The sequence below is a fragment of the Bradysia coprophila genome, chromosome X, assembly GCF_014529535.1.
Source record: "Bradysia coprophila strain Holo2 chromosome X, BU_Bcop_v1, whole genome shotgun sequence".
NCBI lineage: Eukaryota > Metazoa > Arthropoda > Insecta > Diptera > Sciaridae > Bradysia > Bradysia coprophila.
This window is the reverse complement of record NC_050737.1, coordinates 4,652,051-4,672,104: the sequence shown is the minus strand read 5'-3', so window position 1 is coordinate 4,672,104 and position 20,054 is coordinate 4,652,051. Positions and strand designations below refer to the sequence as shown.

At 34.9% G+C, this 20,054-nt stretch overlaps 2 protein-coding genes across 11 annotated transcripts in view; both read left to right on the top strand.

The window, feature by feature from the left end:
• Positions 1 to 372, top strand: LOC119085669. Its single transcript, XM_037196118.1, has one exon. The coding sequence runs from the start codon at positions 1 to 3 to the stop codon at positions 370 to 372; it is 372 nt and encodes a 123-aa protein (XP_037052013.1).
• Positions 373 to 1,947: 1,575 nt separating this feature from the next.
• Positions 1,948 to 20,054, top strand: part of LOC119084581 (synaptosomal-associated protein 25) — a 73,842-nt gene continuing 55,735 nt past the window's right edge. For 2 of the 10 annotated variants that reach the window (XM_037194689.1, XM_037194683.1), the window contains exon 1: positions 1,969 to 2,236. Coding sequence is in view for 6 of the 10 variants with exons in the window: in XM_037194675.1 (XP_037050570.1) it covers positions 12,478 to 12,533 (56 nt within the window). In the remaining 4 variants the exon portion in view is untranslated. Of the gene's footprint in view, positions 2,237 to 12,362; positions 12,534 to 20,054 lie in introns of those variants that run through there. The other 8 variants (XM_037194666.1, XM_037194657.1, XM_037194640.1 and 5 more) reach the window with 6 other exon arrangements.

Sequence of the window (20,054 nt, the reverse complement as noted above, 5' to 3'; positions counted from 1 at the left end):
ATGACTCTTTCTACTGAACCAGCGTTCAACAAATCATTTACCGTTCAAATCAATGGACTTCAAACCGATATCGTGTTCCACCAGTTTATCAACAAAATGCTGCTAATCATCACCCAGTACGAAAAGATAAACAACATTTTCGTTGCACGTAACGAGCAAACATTCAATGGTCTGGTTCAAAACAAATCGGTCGATATTCAGCACAAATTTGGAATGGACACAGATGACATACAAAGTGCACTGATGTATCTGATACCGAGGGTACCGGCGCTGAGAGATTCAGAGATGGATTTGGTGGTGAATATTGGACTGAAGGAAGTCAACAAAAATGTACTGGTAACGCTGGAAAAGGTGCTAAATGAACTGCTATGAATTGATCAATAAAACTATTTTTAAATGAACTGTGCTTGTTTTGCTGATTTTAAGTGATTTATCTGGAAAGGCAATGAGCTGGAAATCTAAATTGTTGCATTTCGTTGTGCATTCTTCTATGACAATGGACAGAATTTAAAGAAGATTACTGAAAAATGACATCAAATTTTCTATTGTTTGAGTGTTTGTGGAGGATTAGATACCCGTACGTAAAAAGTCGTTATCGATGAAAAAAGTTGCGAGTTCCAAATCCATTGACATTTTTCAGGTGCAAACTTGCAAAAATGTATATTCTCTACATCAGAAAGTAAAAAAAAGAGTAGGAGTAGAAAGGAAACAGCCCCATCCCTCATATACCAATTTTCAATACAAAACCTTCGATGTATCGATGGCTCTAACATGAGGCATCAGTCCTAAGGGCCGTTAATAAACACTAAGGAACGCAAATTATTTTTTCCAAAGATCGACAATTTTGAGACCACCGTCATAATAAACGTATGCCACTTTGAAAGTGTACGATCTGTCACGCAGCCGTCATAGACCCTCGCATGGACCTCTACCTCTTGGTGTATTTAATTTTTTGAATGACCCCACATTGCTCTGGAAAACATTGCATGACATGACATAAGTTCATTTCGGTTGTAGTACGAGAGACCCATTACTAGACATTACCAGGCATGAAATAGATTCGTATTGCTGTAAGACTGAAACAGTTCGGAAAAATCCAGGCTTTCCTTTCAGCATTAGTACCAATATCGAAATCTGAGAATCGGTTTAGTCTGATTTCGGTTAACATCAAAGTGCAACAAAAGCAGCAGCCAACTTACAGTATCAGCATAATTCATTTATCACAGACGGGTCAACAATATATATCCGTTAATGTACACACTGATAAAAATGTATGTACGACTTTCTATTCACGCATGTGTGCAGCCATTTTACTTTTTCGTTTCCAGGTGTTTGCCACTTTAAACTCTTCGAGCGCAATTTTCTGGTATAACGACTCGTAGATTATTTCGTTTTTGTTAGGTTGCCATTCCATATACAAACTGTATAATACCAGTAATACCTTTCAGATCATTACAGTCAATACCACAAATGTACCGAAATGTTTTTGAACCGGTATGACATTACAGTGTCATAATTAACGTTGAATATACTACTAGTTCTCCAAATTAATTAATTAAAATCTCATTCTTTTTGTAAAAAAGAAAAACTGTGAAACGAGTACGAAATTTTGATTACCTACCGAAGACCTAGTCAAATAAATCGACATACATTTTAAATGCAAATAAATATAATCAATTTTTTGAACATAAGTAGAAATTCCGGATCGTAGAACATATGCTATTCGTTTCAGAGCTATTTTTAAAAATCTAATCAGAAATTAATTAATTAAATTGGAAAAGTAGTGGCCCATTTACGATTATTATCCGATAGACCAACTTATTGGTAATTTAAGTGATTAAAACCATTGGCTACATGTAAATTCAACTTGACAAAACCAAAATCTGCGTTCTATTGCAGTTCGTTCAAAGTGTCATACCCCAGTGTTTCGCTCACAGTTTTGACATTTCTTGCGCGAAGTTTGACGTTTTTGTACCAGTATTCATTCGAAAAAAGGTCGAAAAAAAAACTGTGTCACAAGAGCAAACCAACCAACCAACTTCAAACTTGAAACTCCTTCTTCAAAGTCCAAAAACCTCTCGTCGGTGTTGTGTTGTGTGCGTGTTCTATATCTAATATTTTGGTGTGACTTTAATTTTTTTAACAAAAAAAAGGTAAAAGAGCCCAAAAACTAAGGCTTAACTTCTAAAACCAGGAACATTTTTCAAACTACCAACCAAAACAGTCAAAGAATCAGGTAAGTCGATGTTACTACAACAAATTTAAAGTGAGAATTCCAATTTCAATCGAATGTTCTGTAATTTTGTCGAGAGAAATTTTTCGTCTTGGATAAGATTCATTGATGAAATCATTTTTTTTTGTATTGTAACAAAATAATTGCGATGAAGAATGCGTCATGGTAGATTTTTCGGTGGTGATGTATTCGATTTATAATTTTTATAAATTTTGAATTGAGTCCATTGTGAATAGATTCGATTGTCTTGGAACAATTGTACGATACATCAAAAATATTGTAATTTATTCCATTGACACGTTCATCAATGAGATAATAGTGTCTTGTGTTTCGAACTAATTTACAACTGCAAAATTTTCGGATCAATCAAACCGAAAACATTTTGTTTTTGTTATATAATAAAGATCATCGATAAAATGTACCAATATTGTGGAGATTACAACGAAAACCAGAATCGTTTCCTCTATAAGAAGATGTTCCGCACAAATATTGAACTAAAAATATTCGTTCCGGAATTTCTGATATTAAAAACCTCATTCGATGCACTTAATAACTTATTTTTACCACCAACATCAACATTGACGGTATTTGTATATATGTGAGAATTATAACCGTTTTAATATACTACTCTGACGACAAATTAATTAATTTAATGTGTCTGGAGGTAAAATTACATATTATGCATGGGTGGATGGTTGAAACCATTTCGGGGGCGAAAAAAAGTGGATTGAAGCAATGTAAACTTAAATTAAAGTTTAAATTGTGTACAATCCTGTAGAGGTGTGCACCGCCGATTTTACGCCGGCGCGCCGCCGATTTTTTGCTAAATTTTCGGCGCGCCGCCGCCGAAAAATAATAGCTCACGCCGCCGCCGCCGCCGATTGTATTTTCGTCGCGCCGAAATTTTATACGTTTAGTGCTTTCAGAAATTTTAATGGGCGACAATAAATATAAACTTAAATTGAAAAATCTATACAAAAGTGTGTGCCTGAGTACATGTACAAGGTTTTAGCAAATGTTTATCGCTCTTAATTTATAAGTCAGGTTTCTATATGCTGCTATGTTTCTATATGCGTAGAAAGCATAGCCTATTTTAGGTAATTTCTTAAAGAATTTTCGGGAATTTTAGAGAATTTCGAGAATTTTCGGGAATTTCGAGAATTTTCGGGAATTTTAGGAAGTGAAAAAAATTAAAATTGATTTTCGGACTTTGTTTCACAGTTTTCTTTGCCGGTGCTTCTTCGAAGACACCTTTAAACCACTCAGAGGCGTATTACCCTATGGGAAATTCGGTACCGTGCCCATTGCGCTGGAAAAAATATGCGCTGAGCTCGGTCACTGAATGGACAATTATTGTCTGAAGAGAAATTTTAATCTATCATAAAAACTATGTAGAGTTTGCGAATTAACTTTACATTGCCTAATCTCGTAAAAAATACGTACCAAATTTTTTAGTTTGATGAGTGCAAGAGTCCATGAGTTAAAAGGGAAAATTTCAATTCGCGCGTCAGGGTATTAAAACCGAATATTTACACAAAGAAATTGTTTTGATAGGAAACATGAATGGTGAAGTCTAAAATGAAACATTTAGAACTACAGACCTTACTTTGAGGGCTGAGCTGATCTTCATTTGTTTGCGCTATCCTATTACTTTCAATAACGTAAATCATGTAGAAAAAGAAAGCTGATCACTTGAAAATAATGCCACAGCGCAGCAAGAAGTGAAAAATAAAAAGCTCGAATATTGAATTAGAGGGATTCTTTTTAAAAACAGCCTACCGAAATCGGACGCATTTTCCAGTGGACTTTGAAAACGGTTTTGGCTTCTAGGGTCGAATACCTTTCTAGGCACATATAAAAAAGTCGACTGGAAAATGCGTCCGATTTCGGTAGGCTGTTTTTCAAAAGAATCCCTCTTAGCGTAAAAACCAATGCAGGATAAATCACCCAGGTACGGTCTAATGTCACCTCGGAGGAAATAACGATTTTCAAAACGGATTTTAACGCTTATTTTTATCTTGACAAAAATAATGAGTGCGTTCAGTATAAATCGACAGATTTTGAAGAATCTGCCATAACTAGTATGTACATTCATTGGTAAAAACTACGAACTGTGAACTAAAATTTTTACTTTTACCTCATACATGTCAGTTCTATTAAGGTTCTGAAATAACAGGTAAGACACCTCTGAGTTGATCACGAAGGCGGTGACACCAATATCGGAAAATCGAAAAATCTTAAAAATAGCTCTTTGTCCCTTGAAATATGTAAAGCCACACCATAGAGGTCGACTACCACACTTTGAAGAACAATAAAATCGAAACGCAGCGAGTTTCTAGTGTTTTAATAATTTTTAAGAATTTCGGGAATTTTCAAGAATTTTCGAGAATTTCAGAGAATTTTCGGGAATTTCGAGAATTTTCGGGAATTTCTAGAATTTTCGAGAATTTCAAGAATTTTCGGGAATTTAATTCCTAAAATAGGCTATGGTAGAAAGGAGTTTTTTGTTTAAAAAAATTTGTTGAAACTTTGGGTTTTTCTTCTTACTTGCACTGTACGACGGTGATTTTGTTTCTGATGCTACGATAGGGTTATCTTCGAAGTAGCTTTCTATAACGTATCCTATTTCCATCAGTAGATGGCAAGTGTTTTATGCATATTTTTAAATACTTCTTCTTCTTCTTTTTCAGCCTGTTTCTATCCACTGCTGGATGTAGGCCTCTCCAACTTCTTTCCATTTCGTACGATCCATTGCCATTTGCTGCCAGTTTGTACCTGCAATATTCTTAATTCCGTTTGTCCATCTCTCTGGTGGTCTACCTATAGCTCGTCTTTTATATGGTCGCCATATAAATACTAGTCCAAAGAAAAAGTTGGCTGCTGTCTTGGGAAGGGTATCGATGGATACTACTGAGGATGGTCAGATCACGCTGGCCCGAGACCGCCATCGATACCCGAGGTCGAAACAGCATTTGTCTTTTCTGTATCCTCACTTAACGTGAACTCTTGGGTACGTTACTCTATTTTCTGTGCATATAAGAGGAAGAAGAAGGAGAAAAAAATTCAGTGAATCAGTCAAAACTACTGTAATTGTAAAGGGGCAAACTTAAGACCTTATGTGGAATTTGGGTGGAAAATGGCGCAAATCATGTGTTTTAGGAATTTATAAAGTGGAAAATCTTTCCGGTTTCAAGTTTTTTCGTCAAAAAGACGAGACACGGGTATCTTTATTTTCAATTTTTAGCTGCTTTATTTAAAAAATTTGGGGAAAAAATCATTTTGGCGTAGTCTATGCACTTATTACTTATAAATTTAAGTTTATCTAAATCTCTTATTTGCGAAAACCTTCTACTACGATCTCACTCCTTCATCGAAGATGGACTAAAGGCAACGGGAACGGTTATTGCATAAATCGAAAGATAATAGTAGTGAGTTTGCGTAAATGACATAAATTATAAGTTGGAAATAAGAAGCCTGCAGAACATCTGGTATGAAGATGTGACTTAAAATTTCTAAATTATAATTTGACTTATAGCTTACATGTCATTTACGCAAACTCATTAATCATTCTTGGATTCATTAAATTAGATGTTTTCAAAATAATAGGTGATTGTACATTGTACACAATATAAAAGGTGAGATACGCCTCAGTTGATTCCCCTTGTATAAGTGGTTGATACTTCAGATTGCAAGATAGTAAGATTTCAGTGTTCGGAAAAATGATTGCGCACGCTTTTTCAAATGTTTTTGCATTATTTTCGAAAGTTTAGATTTTTTGTAAATTTATCGGCGCGCCGATCGGCGCACCGCCGCCGACTATAAATTTCTTCCGGCGCGCCGCCGCCGATCCCTTACCAGTCGGCGCACCGCCGCCGACTATTTTAAGATCGGCGCACACCTCTAACAATCCTGCTGTGTGACCGACTAAAAACGTTTATATATTAAAGTTTATCTTGAGTTACCTTATTAAATGAGAAATGGTTGTAGATGAGTTAAAATAAGGAGAGAGCAAACGAAAACAAACCGTTTTTCCATTTACTTCCAGCGATGCTTTAAACATCACAGCGATACTGCACGTTCCATCTACAAGACGAGTGTAATATTATATAGAATGCGTTTTTTCCTCGCAAACGAAAAGCTTTTTATTTTGGAACGAGTATTCTGTAGTGGAGTTTGAAACGAAAGCAAAACTGTTGACTTCTATGGAGATTTAGATGTTTGCTTTTTCGTTTAACTTTATCGAAGTTTTTAATGTTTATTCGCTCATTTGCAACCCAAATGTTTTTGAAATTGATACGAAAACGTTTCAGGTTGAATTTTTTGACGAAAATTATTTCGATTATATGATGATCAGTTCGATCAGCAATTTATTAGTCTTTAGATGTATACTGAGAGCCTGTGAGCATGTCAGCCCATTAAAAGGCCATCAATATTGTACGTTTAACGCTGGCTGATACGAAATTTAATTTTTGAGCGCTAAGATAATCCTAACGATGGTAGACTTGCTTAGCGGTCACAGATAACATAGAAGATCCAAATTGATGTAAAAATAAAGGTATTGGTGCCAAATGACTAGTTCAATTCGAAGATACAATACTTATTGAATTGCTGTGCTGGGTTAGACAAATAGAAAATTGTCTGGATCGACAGACACTTCAATTGCAATTTTATCTTCAAGTTGACTTCTTCATTTGGCACCAATGGCTTCATTCTGACACAAATCCCAATAATTTAGTGTCTACGACGGTTGAGATACGCCCATCGACGTCAGGTAACTTCTAACGCTCAAATTCAATTTTTCAAAACTTAGAACAATTTACAGTTTAGTAAAGGTTTCAAATCGTCGGACTGGTATGCACAGAGACTCTTCGTCTAGTGGATGTGATGTATAAAAATTAATTATCCATGCACTCTGCTCACCCAACATATTTTAATGTAATGGTGCCACCATTATACCGTGCTATAACCGCAATAACATTACAATTATTGAATACCAATGAAGCGGGATTTTCAATGATTTTCAGTCGCTTTTAATGGCTTTTTTCGGCGTCAGTTTTTATTTCAAGTGAAATGGACCTTCACGATTGCATTATTATCGTTTTTAGGAACATAAACGAAATTAATTCGTTGAATACATTGTGGGATATTCCTTGTATACAATGTTAAGTTAGGTCAGGTCAGGTTTCAAATTGCCTCCCGCAAAGTGGCATAACTGTAACACTTAGGCCGTTTGTAGCCGTGATAAGAAATAATTTCTTTAAGCTGCCCCGTAGCAATAACTTAATGTTTCCTCACATTAAATATCCGCCAATTCGTAATTTTTTATGGCCGCTCCAAGTTTAGACTAACTTGTGAAAGAATCGGTGCATATTGGAGGTGGAACCACGTGGAACACATTTTTTGCTTCGTATTTTACCGTAAAATTTTTACGTCGATTAAAAATAGCTTGTCTGAATACCATGCATAAATTTAGTACCTCGGATGTGATTAAATGCTCATCAATTGGGTGGTAGTGTCACAATATATATTATGCACCTGTTGCCAAGATTGGTATTTTGACGTGTAGGACATTATTGCCCTAGCCGAAGGCGTGGGCCGTAATGCCTACTCGTCAAAATAACAGTCTGGCAATAGGTGCATATATTTTATCTGTCGAGATCAGATATATCGAGATAAACAAAAACTCCCTAGAGGGATAAGCTCGAGATTATCGTTCTAGACAGATAAATGTATTTACCTCGCCACAAAGTGTCTAGCACCAACTCGATTAACAAACTCGAGAAAGTCGCATCCGATTTAAAGAATTAGGACTATCACGAATGAAGATGGGGAAAATGGAACCAGAGCTAGCGGTACTCTGAGTCCAACGATAATATTTCGAATTAAAACAGTAAATCAGCAAAAATGTCACAACAAAAAATTCTACGGAAATTTCAGAAACCTTACCCTTCCATTTGAATACTAACAGGATCAATGAAATGTACCTCTTTTTCGGAGGCGTAGAGATGGTTCAATTAAAATATTCATGATAATTAATTAAAGCTACAAACAGCTAGAAAATAAATGTGTGTACACTGTGTACATACACCGTCAATCGTCACAATTGAATGGTTACGATCGATTTTGTTACGGTAAAAATGTTGACAGAAAAGAACTACAAATTGGATTTTTTTTTACATTTTTGTGGTTCGATCGATTTTGTGTAACATGTTTCGTAAATGTGCCGAAAGCGCATTTTGTATTAGTACGTCATTAACCAGTGAAGAAATATAGCTTCGGAATTTTGTTATAAAATTGGCAATTTCAGACTTTAAGCTAACAAAGGATCATAAATAAATACCAAATCAAAGGAAGAACTTTTGTTTTATGAACAACTTAAATTAAAAATATAATGACAAACAAAACTTTACTTGTAACACTGAGTGTATTACAGACCGATGAAACCGAGAGAGAGAGAGAGAGAGAGAGAGAGAATTTCAAATTATTCGAATGAAGGAGACGATTTTCTGCTGTACGGTGGTACTGATCTTTTTATTATTTCTGTTCCACCGACAAAAAAGTTCTCAGAATTTCATTAGGTTCTGAATTGGCTTAAATTCAATGAAGAATGCATGTCTATTCATACCCAAGGAAAAATATCCAGATAAGTCGTACTGTCTTTACAGGGATCAGTAGCTACCGGCTCGAAAATTGTAAGTACAGACCCAATTTTAGCGCCTTTCTTGACCTGCAGATCTGATAAAAGATATATTTCGAAGATGAAATGTCTCCTATTTTAAAATTATGGGAGCGTAGCTACTAGCTACTGAATCCAGAGGACCCTGCGATTCCTGTCTTTGCATAAAAGAACCATAAGCGTTCACTATTAGCCTTAAGAGAACTGTTTCCGAGGCTTCCTAAGTTAGGAAACCTTTTTGTCTATTTAAATCGATCAGTGGCAATTGATTTGCAATAAATAGCTAGAAATATCATGAGAACTGGACACGACTCTTGGGTCACACAAATTATCACTGCAGACGTGATAACTGGTTGTCATTAAATGAGGAATAAATCTCCGCATATATTACTATACAAGGGAAGGAATTTGATATTTCGTATCCAGATGAGTAAAAGTGTCCGAGGGCTTTAGCTCAAGGTACTTTTACTCATCTGGATACGAAATATCAAATTATTTCCCGAGTGTGGTATGACGTTTTTCTTTACGAAAGAGGAAAGACTTTTCCCTAGGGACGGAAAGTCCATTATCACTCCCTAGTAGAGAAATAGTACTTTATTTCATATGGAGTAGGATCCTCGAGCGACAGCGAGAATCCTACTCCATATGAAATACAATGCTTTATTGCATGAGCGAAAACGAGACAACAACATATGACTGTTTTGACAGCGAACGATTAATGTATGAATTAGCGCTCTAGATAAGTAATTTTTCGGGGAATCACACCGCGAATGCAATAAAATTCATTTTTGGTTGACTAGCAGTACGAGTATTTCCTGTCTAATTTCTATGATAGCCATTAGCATTCTTACGTCTTACCTGATAGACCGCAGAAGAAATTCAGCTAAATCTGAGTCTAACACTAATTCAATTATTTAGGTAGATTTCCTAACAGCTTGAACTTGACGAAACTTATTTCAAATATAAGAAGTATCACCATACCATTCAGAAATTATTTTTCATTTTTATTGTCATTATATAGGGCGACATTGTTAGGGGTGGTAATCGGTAATTCTATTGTTGATAGTGTCGCTTTCAGTACATATCAGAGGCTACACTTATGTATCGGTACTAATGCACAGCTTAAACATTGAAACAATAAAACAATTTCGGTAATGAGAGAGTAATCAATAACATTGATTCTTCTTTCAACAATCAATGGTCGAATAACTAGAGAGTTTCTATTTTACTATGATAGAACGTTATCCTTAGCATAAAATTCATTTCGAATAATATACTCACTTTTTGAGGAGCGATTATAATTGAAGACGAAAAAAGTTCACTGAACATATGAGTTTATGAAATGAATGTCCGCGCTATACGTACTGTATGTCTTTGAACTTTGGCATTTTTAACGTGGGAAACTCCCTCAGGTACTTTACTAATTAATAAATGGAAATATTTCAATTACCCCAGCAAATTATGACGACTACAACCGAAAAAACCAACAAAATCCAACGTCTATAATCGGTAACAAATTTTCTACGACAGTTACAGACATATGATCCTATTTCCAGTAAGTTTACAATTGTGATGGTGTCAACGATATATCCGTTTTTGCGACAGGATATATCACGTTGACCTTTTCGTTGTATAACAAGAACCAGTGTGATAGAGCGTTAGAAAAGGATTGAGGCACGACATCGTATTATAAATACTTCAAACAGCATTAAAGGATAAATTAATTCACCATGATGCATCGGAATTTGTTCGCATATTAAGTGGAGTTATAACTTAGAAATTTCGTGCCCACACAAACCTACGAATGATTCTCTCATTGGCATTTCCGTAAACAACCTACCCACACACTTTAAGATAAAACTTTTTTTTTTAAAGTAGAAGGTAATTCGTATACGATATGCTTCGTTCTCATATCAATCGTGATGACATAAGCATTGTTAGCGAACGTGATAACGTTGTCTGCGTTACCTTTTCACCCACGTTCTTATGTGTGAATTTAGTTTATATGAGCGTTTGGAATGATTACAACCGCAGAATATCGAAGGGTTCTAGCACGTTGCTTCCTTCCAACATTCTTCGCAGTCAACGATGACTTATTTTATATTCAACGGGGCTTTCTTCGAATCAAATGTCAGGAGTAATTAGGAAAAACATTTTTTTTTACCAAACAACATAAAAATTACGTTTACAAAACTGCGTGTGTTTGAAATCTGTTCATCATTACAATTCGAAAGGAAATAACAACAAGACCGAAGGGAATGAATTTCCATATTTTTTATTATTCAATTGAAAACATAACCCACCCACGATAAGTGGTTAATTATAATCCAAAAAGGAAAAACTTTTTCAATATTACAAAAAAATGTTTTTACTTTGGATTCAAGTACATAAACATTCGTATTAAATACCCATACGGTTATGGCTTTAATAATAATAGGTTCATGTGAGGTTGTAGCCTTATATTCCGTAAACATCAATATGCGATTATAGCAACAAAATTTCGATCCCTTGATGACATCATTCGGATAATTTGGAGGGAACATATGCAACCGAAAATATTGATGTAATTAGCCTTGTTGTGGACTGGACTGAGTACACTGTCAATTCTCAGTAGGATTCATTATCAAGCGACCGTCATGTCTCAATAGAATTCTTTTGGGACAACTCATAGCTCATAGTCCGTTCCTGTTTTTGTCTCAAAACTTAAAATTTATCGTGTTTTTGCAGACTTTTTCTTTTTATTTAGTTTGTAGTGTGTTGCTGTTGATTGTGTTGCTGCCGACACCTATTATGTTTCAGGCAATAGAATCTTGTTCATAGTGTTTTTTGGTGATGTGTCTTTACATGACACATAATTGCTTTCAACACTATCACGTTTCGATCGTTAGCATCGAGAAAACTGAAGGTTTCATTACTAAACAAGATTCGATTACATGCACTGATTAGCACAGAATTTTGTATAATTAGAACCATATTTTTCTACACTGCAGAGTCGCAACTGACTCTAGAGCTAAACATAGCGACGCGAAAGAGACCGAATTCAATTTTTTCTTTGAAGAACATTCGAAGTCAACTTTGACAGAAAAACTTGAATTAGGTGTCCTTCGCGTCATTGTGGGTAGCTAGAGTAAGTTGTGTACACAGGGGTGGCAAATGACAATAACATCTATAGACTTCTTCCGACACCTTCCATTGTGGCATCTGTAGACTTCTTCCGCTGCAAAATTTCTCTCTTTCTTTACTATTTTGGTTACAGTCTTACTTTCGAAACTAAATTTGTTGGTATCTTTTAATAGCCCCTGTAACACACGTTCTCTTTCACGATTTGTGTACGCTAGTACGTTATACATATGAACGTGTATTGTTGTTGTCACTGATAAGAAGTATGGAAATGGCAAAACTGAGGTATTACACACTGACATTAGTCAATTTCATATTTTACGGCAATTTACACAGTCATTTGGAATCCGTCTGCGTTTAAGACCAACAAGTTTCATAACTAAAATTTCTGAATACGGTCGGTGATTTTTTCGATCGTTTCGCAGTGAATTTTTATTTCCGCATTTAAATGGAGTGTGATATGATAAGAGCCGAAAGTGACAATTTATTACCCAAAGTTTGGAGGTACACTTTTTTATTTAATTTGGTTTTTCTTCTTTCTGATGGGAGTATATTACGTTACCGACTCGATTAGAATTTTCATTTGGAGTGAGTTGAGACAAGCTCTTGTGAAATGAAATTTTAGGTAAATGCATCCGCAATGCGATTAAGACATTAGCAACGGATTTACTAAGTCCAGAAAGTATCAAAGTGCAAAGCTCTTTACGTTAATGTTTTTAGTATAATTTTTTCTTTAAATCGAATCAATTGTTCCTTTCCCTTCTTGTTTTGAAGAGACGCCTCTTCTATTTTCAAGGAGTTCTAATGCTACACTTTAACTTCTCATGTAACAATCGTTGTAGTGTCAGTCGACTCAATTTCACTTCATTGTTTCAACAAAGTTAGCCACAGGCAAAGAGAAAAGAAAACCTTTTACTGTATTTCCATCATCCTCATACATTTTCCGGCTAACAGCAAACAAGAGCACTTATTTATGTTCTATCAAAAAGATAAAAAAGGATTTTTTTCTTTTTATTTTTTTTCCGTCTTACGCTTCATATTTGATGCCATGTTATATATCTACATATATATGTGACGGTGTATTATTCACCATTATGTTGCATCACAGTTTTCTTATGCTAAACAAATTGTATGTATATTTTTCATTGCGGGGGGAGATGGGTGGGGTAAGGTGAATAGAATAACGTATACTACAGAAAAAAGGGACGTTGAAGCAATGTGAAAATTATTTGGATGAATTTTGTTTTGTAAATATTTATTCTCGGGTTGCTGAAAGGTGAAAATTGATGGGTAAGAACTGGAATGTTTCAATAATATATCTCCATTTAGTCGGAACCAGTTTTTTTTATTTCTCTTGTACGTACATAGGATGTGGTGAATCGGCGTAAATCGGTGTCTTATGTTATGAGGCCATAATAAAATTTCCATTTTTTTATTCTGATATTGTGCGAAAGAATGGCCATCGAAGTTTTACACATTTTTGAATTACGATGTAAGGTCGGGTCGTATATCCCAGGTGCCGTTTTATTTAGGCAAAAAAAGAACTATTCAAGTCTATTGAAATGCTCTTTAAAAATAACAAAAATCCTAATTCTGAAAAAGCGACAATTCTCATTCAGCATAACTGACCAGGCTGAAATCCAATTCTTCAATTGGAAGGAAAAGTATAGTCTTCTATAAGTTCTGAATAAGTGGATTGACAGCATCTAAATTATGGTGTCAAAATGTGATCTTTTCTTCCTTCCTTTTTATCAATTTCTTTTTTGATTAGATGACGTACGATAAAGCAACAGTGTCACTCACTGTAGCAAACCATATCAATGATTTTCCACGTTCCCATGTTTGTGACTCCAGCAAGCCAATTCTCTGTATCACTATTATCTCAGCACTAAATCGGCAATTCTTCGAAAATCAATTATGTATTTAGGTAATTCCATTTCGTTTGTATTTTTACAAACATGGTGCTGGGTGGATGTCAAAAAGTATCAATCTTTCACACATTGATTTCACGATGTCTTTGTTATGAAACTCCGGAATCAATGAGTTATGTATTTGACAATTGATTGGTGGGGCTGGTGAGGTTATCTCGTAAGAATGTTGGTCTCTGTTTTCATTTTTTATCTGTAAAATATAATGCAATTGACAGTTACCGAAAAAAGTCGGATGATAAAAGTTCTGCGATGTTTTAAACCCTGGAAATAACACCTTTATTTAAAAAATAATAATTGTTTTCTTACATCTGAGCTACTTTGCGTTTGTTTTCAACCATATAAAACTGAAAAAAAACTCCTAAGTGGAATTATCTGTACATGAGCTTTCAATTCCATTTCGATTTATTTATTTATACAAAAAGAAAGAATAATGTAATCTGAACATCTACATTTTACTCGACTCAAACCAACAAACGATGTGTGTATAAACTGTAAAAATCGCAGATGCCATGAATCTGTAATATGTTTGACCATATGAACCATAGCGTTTCACTAAAGAATCATTTTGTTATTTCGAGAAAACGAATTTCATAATGGAAAAGCAATCCCTTCATATCATTCAATTTTCCGTAACTTATATTACAGTTGCTTTCAAGAAAGCGATCTGTATCTGTGGATTCTATGGATTCTGTGGAGTTTATGGATTCTATTACTTCTATCCAATTTAATTCCTTCACGTCCGGCCTACTTGGACGTGGACGGTTTCTCTGACACAGATGTTTAAAGAGGACATATGGAATGAACCATAGACTTATAGAATGATTAGTCTAAGGAATGAACCTTTATTATCTCGGGAATAATGTTAAAAAAATAATTCTAACAATGTCCTTTCTGTACGTCTTCATCGTTTTAGTCTTAAAACAACCATCACCACAACGATTTTTTCACTAATCTAATAACTTTGACATTCGTCGTGTTCTTGTGAATGTTTTCTATCGCGGCAAGACGTTACACCACTATTAACATCACCCAAAATGTTCACATTTCCTCATTATTGCCACACTAAGACAAAATACGATAAACATAATGTCTGTTTCGTAAAAAGTTTCTTCAAAGGATTAGAAACAATGATACTTTATCAACCGGGGATACAACAAAGTTTAAAACGCCAGCGCTGCAATCATTTTAACGCACATATAAAACTTTGTCATGTAAGTAGGGAAATGTGATCTCTTTCAATTAATCACCTTATACTGTTCGTATACTGCTTGCTGAATATTTTTCCATTATATACACGACACACACATTCGGTAAGCACATGTTGTAATGCATTATCAACTTTCAGCTAAGCGCATGTAAAATAACTTTTCAAATTTGAAGAAACTGATGAAATTTTTATTTTAATACGAAAAGCTTCTCATTCATTTTTTTGTGTTTGCCGTTTCTTGATACTTCTTCCTACTTACCATACATACATATATATGTACAATACTTTCAACATCTAGATTTCGGTGCACTTTCACAAAATACAAGACGGTGCATATTGCATATTATATTGTAAAGTGGAGAGAAATTCACTGCTAAACATGCAACATTTCACTAAAATATACATTACACATCATATCTTTGCATCAGGACGAATGTATAATGCACCAGGCATGCAATTTAATAAAGCATATCAACAGAACCTAAACTTTTCTTCGGAAGTTGTTGTTCCACTTTATATCTTTTTTCCTCCAATTTTTCTTGCAAGAATTATACATCATAAGTCTCTTATGACATGGAAAGAAAACTCAAGAAAATCTGTCGGTTAGACGTTGTTCAATTATTAAAATGATTCATCGGTGTATATAGTTCCCGTGGTGTTGCGAGAATCGGTGTAACGTTAGTAAAATGGTTTTGGTTGATTTTATTAACCGTTTAATGAGAGTTTAATTCTTTGAAAGTTATTAATTTCTATTTGATTAGACCCGTTAGAGATTGGTTCGTTTCGATATGGTTAATAATTACAATATTAGCCTTTTATAAGCAGCACATTGCTGTGCAATTATTGAATCTGTCTTATTCGTTGGTATTATCTTGCAGTTAGTCTCAAAAGAAGGGATGAGCCCCTAGCGAAAGCTCTATACATAATACTGACCTTACATTTATCGTATATCGTTGAATTATAATATGTCTCCATCAACAGTACCGTAGCCGTTAGCTTCAAAATCAGGTGGGTTGGTAGAAGAGGTGCAACGCAAATAAAATATAATGTGCGAAAGTTTTCATCCATGCGGCGTGAATAACCTTATTTTCTCCACTCAAATGCGGCGAGAAGATGGCGTTTTGTTGACGCTCTATCCGATGACAGTTCAGGTCAGAAATTGTTTATTTTCTTACCTCTTGTTTCTGCCAAGAGTTTTTTCCCTTTGCCTCTGTAACTTTGTTTTGGTTTTGAAAAATGATGAAACAAATAGACCTGTTTGTTTCGTGGATAAAATTGGTTATTCACGCCACGCACGGATGAAAATTATGTGTTCACCTCGGGAAGAAATAGGAAATTCCAGCTTTCTCTCTTGTTGGAATTTCCTATTCTCTCTTTTTGGTAAAAAGACTACCATTTCTCAACACGGCGAGAAAGTGTAATTCTCTCACATCAGCCGAAAATTCGGCAGCCTTCGTTGTGAAAAACGTTGATTTGACCTCGGGAAAATGTAGTAAATTTCATTATCCCCGGAGCCTTGTTGCACTCGTTACGTTCTACACCCTCGAAATGAAATTTCCAACCTTTTTTCCTTGGGATACAACCTTACCCCTCGCAGATAACCAAAGTTTCCTTCAGATGCGTGATGTACTACTGCTTACACAAAACAATACATTAAAAAACTCCGAACATTGATTGGATTGTAATTGTCCAATTATATCAAATATTTTAATATCATACCCATATCTAGTTCCATTTATCCTTTTCACCATTTACCAATTTCCGAAACTATTGTGGAGCGCACATAAAAAATTAGTGAAATTAGTGAGCGATGTTCGCGTGAAACATTTACTCATTTTAGCTTCGACGTATCTGTATTTCCACTCTGAACGAGCAGGGTAGAGGTAATCTACGAATTTAGACGAGACTTTTCTGTGTATACCAGCCAGCTGCTGTGAAAAAGGACTTGCTGTACAAATGAATCAATTATTAAGTGTCAGCTTGGTTCATATCGTATTAGAAATGGGACAGGCTAATCGTCATAACCAGATGATCGTTACAACTGATATATAGTGCATCCCACTTTCATGCATATTTCATGTGGAAACTTACGACAAAAAAATTATGATTTTAATATGATTGTAATGGACTTAAGTAAATCAAATTTGGCTCAGATGTTATCGAGCGATGAACGTGATCCTATTTATTTTCATCATGCTAATGTTATGAATGTGTCACCACCATCTGCGTTATTTAAATTTACAATTCAGGCAGCTATGCTGCAACATGTTGATTGAAATGTAATAAAGTTTTGAGACGACGTTGGCGTACATATACAAAATTGAATTAAAGTAACACCTATACCACATAATCGGATGAATATCAATTGTTACGGAACACCTGATCAGTATCATTTGCTGTAAGAAACGTTGTCCTTTCTAAAGTGAGTCAAGGCTTTCACATGTTGAAGACATTCGAATGTGCAATTTGTAATGGCAATGACAAAAAGCTTAGAATATCTAGCCATGCGTTAAGGGAAGTGAAATCAGCGAGACGGTAATATTTAATTAGAGCGAGTAATATGGATCGAGCAATATTAAAAAAAGAAAAATAGATTCGAGCTCTTCAATAAAAAGCCAAACATTTTTCTATTAAAAACGTTAGCGATATATAGCGGTATACATTTTTCACTCTATACCTCGAGCTTTATAATGAAACCACAGAATTGAAAAGTTCCTTAACGTTGGCACGTGCAGAATAAAAAAAAAAGTTGTTATCGTACGTTGCTGGCACACACACGTTTGCAATATTAATTTGTTGATTATAAAACTCAATTTTATTACTAAAATTCCATAAAACGTCACAATGCACAACTTTGTTGTATAATATTATGTTTCACCTAAACATGATGGCTGAACATATCCAGCAGCAATACGAAATTCTGATGGCAGAAAATTTACAAAATCAACTAAATGTGGATAAGGAACGTGTTTCATAATATAAATTAGGCCGGTGCTATTGGCAGACATGCGGCACCCGGTCTCATATGTACGCTTTCAAGACGCGCGTGCAAATAGGACTCAAGTGAGGTATGTACTTCGTACAGTACACCCAACTTAATGTCTAAAGACAGGAGAATTGAATGAGAATACCATATTAAGGTAGTATACGGTGAAATTTTGATGAAAATTATTCCACACAGGAAACAAAATTCAGTTCTTCTAATCTTATGTTACATATGGCCCATATGTTATGGACTTACAAACACTATCCTCCAATGTATTTTCAGTACTGCCCATGCACTATTGCGTCTTTAATCCAACCGTATGAGCTGTGTGTTGATATTAATGGATCCAGAAACTGAGCTTTAACGTTAATAATGTACACTCGTAGCCACAAATCAAATATTCATTAAGTGCTGAGCAATGAAACGTGTCGTAATGTTTAGCAAAATGATGAACGAAAAATTATTGCAGGATTTTAGTTCTTGGTCAGACCATCCATTTATCATACATTTATAAAGAAAGTTGTGTGTACCGTACCGTGTGGGTGTAGAATTAAAATTGTTAGGAGAAGTACGCTGAAGTAAAACTAAAAACAAATTACAAAAAAGCTTCTCTACCCAACTTAATAATAGAAAAACTCAGCTACCGTTTTAATAATAAATGTTGAAATCATTATTAAGGAATGCCGCGTTTTTTTAGCGCAGAAAAATTCCTTGGCAAAACAGTTCTTGTCAATTACGACCCTGTGGGAGTTTCATCTCGTCCGGGCATGCGACTCTTTAACAAAAACGATTCCAACAGAATTCCATCGCCTCCATAAATCCTCGTCATTTTTTTGAATCTTTATTTTATATCCCTCGAAGGCCAATTATACCTTTGATCAACCAAAATCACCCCCTACTTTTTGAAACTACAACGATAATGGTTTATTACTCATTAAAATGCAGTCCATTTCATGAATATTCAAATTTTCAGAGAGTGCTTGCTTTGCTGTATAATTTCAATCAACAAAAACTGTATGCGTGAGAGAGGCATGCATCGATCTAATTTTCTAACCGAAGATAGGCACTTTGCGAGCCACTAAATTATTATTTTTTTAAATAAAAATTAATAGTATGCACATTACGCATTAGCGGAACAATATTGTTTTGTACGAAGGGGATGGTTATATCCTGAGTCAAACACTGCTATGTAATTTGCAGATAACAACTTAACACTTCATTAGACACAAAAGTGTTTGCAATACATTTCTGCGCTCGTTCCAAATACGGGTTGAAAGTTGAAGGATTATTGTACTCAGTGCAATACTAAACTGAATAAAGTGACTTCTGTTTATTTAAGATTTGTGTTGAAAAGCTGCTTGTCGTGTGATATAATATTGAAATTCAGGGAATTGGGATTCCAAAATAGCAGACAGTGAAACGGACGGGTCTTACTAGTTTGATGAGTTTAAATGACAAGAAATAGTAGATTACATTCGATGAAGCGAAAGTAAGTCATTACATGAGGTAGCAATTTTGTGATGAAATGAAGCTCACAGGTTAGTTTTTTGAGCAACAAACTTTGGTAACTAACTATTCGACAATTGTAGACTTTTTACATCCGATCCGAAGGCGAGTAGACGCGAAACTTGTGCAAATTGGTTACAGGGTACATTTGTCAATAAAATGTTTGACTTCAGATTACAAATTTCACATTGTTTTGCATATAAACGCTGCCAGTTAGACTTTGGCCTCATTGTTCTTTTTTTTCATAAAATTTTAATTCTCAGATTGCCCCCATATGTTCTGTTATGGTCCGTTACTTAAGCGCAACGATAAAAATACAGAAACATTCTAATTGTATAAACGAAAATAACAAAATTTAATTAATTAGTCATAAAAAGCGCGGATAATTTCGGAAT

Coding starts and splice junctions, on each gene's coding strand:
- LOC119085669 (XM_037196118.1), top strand. CDS start 1: ATGACTCTTTCTACTGAACCAGCGTTCAACAAATCATTTACCGTTCAA.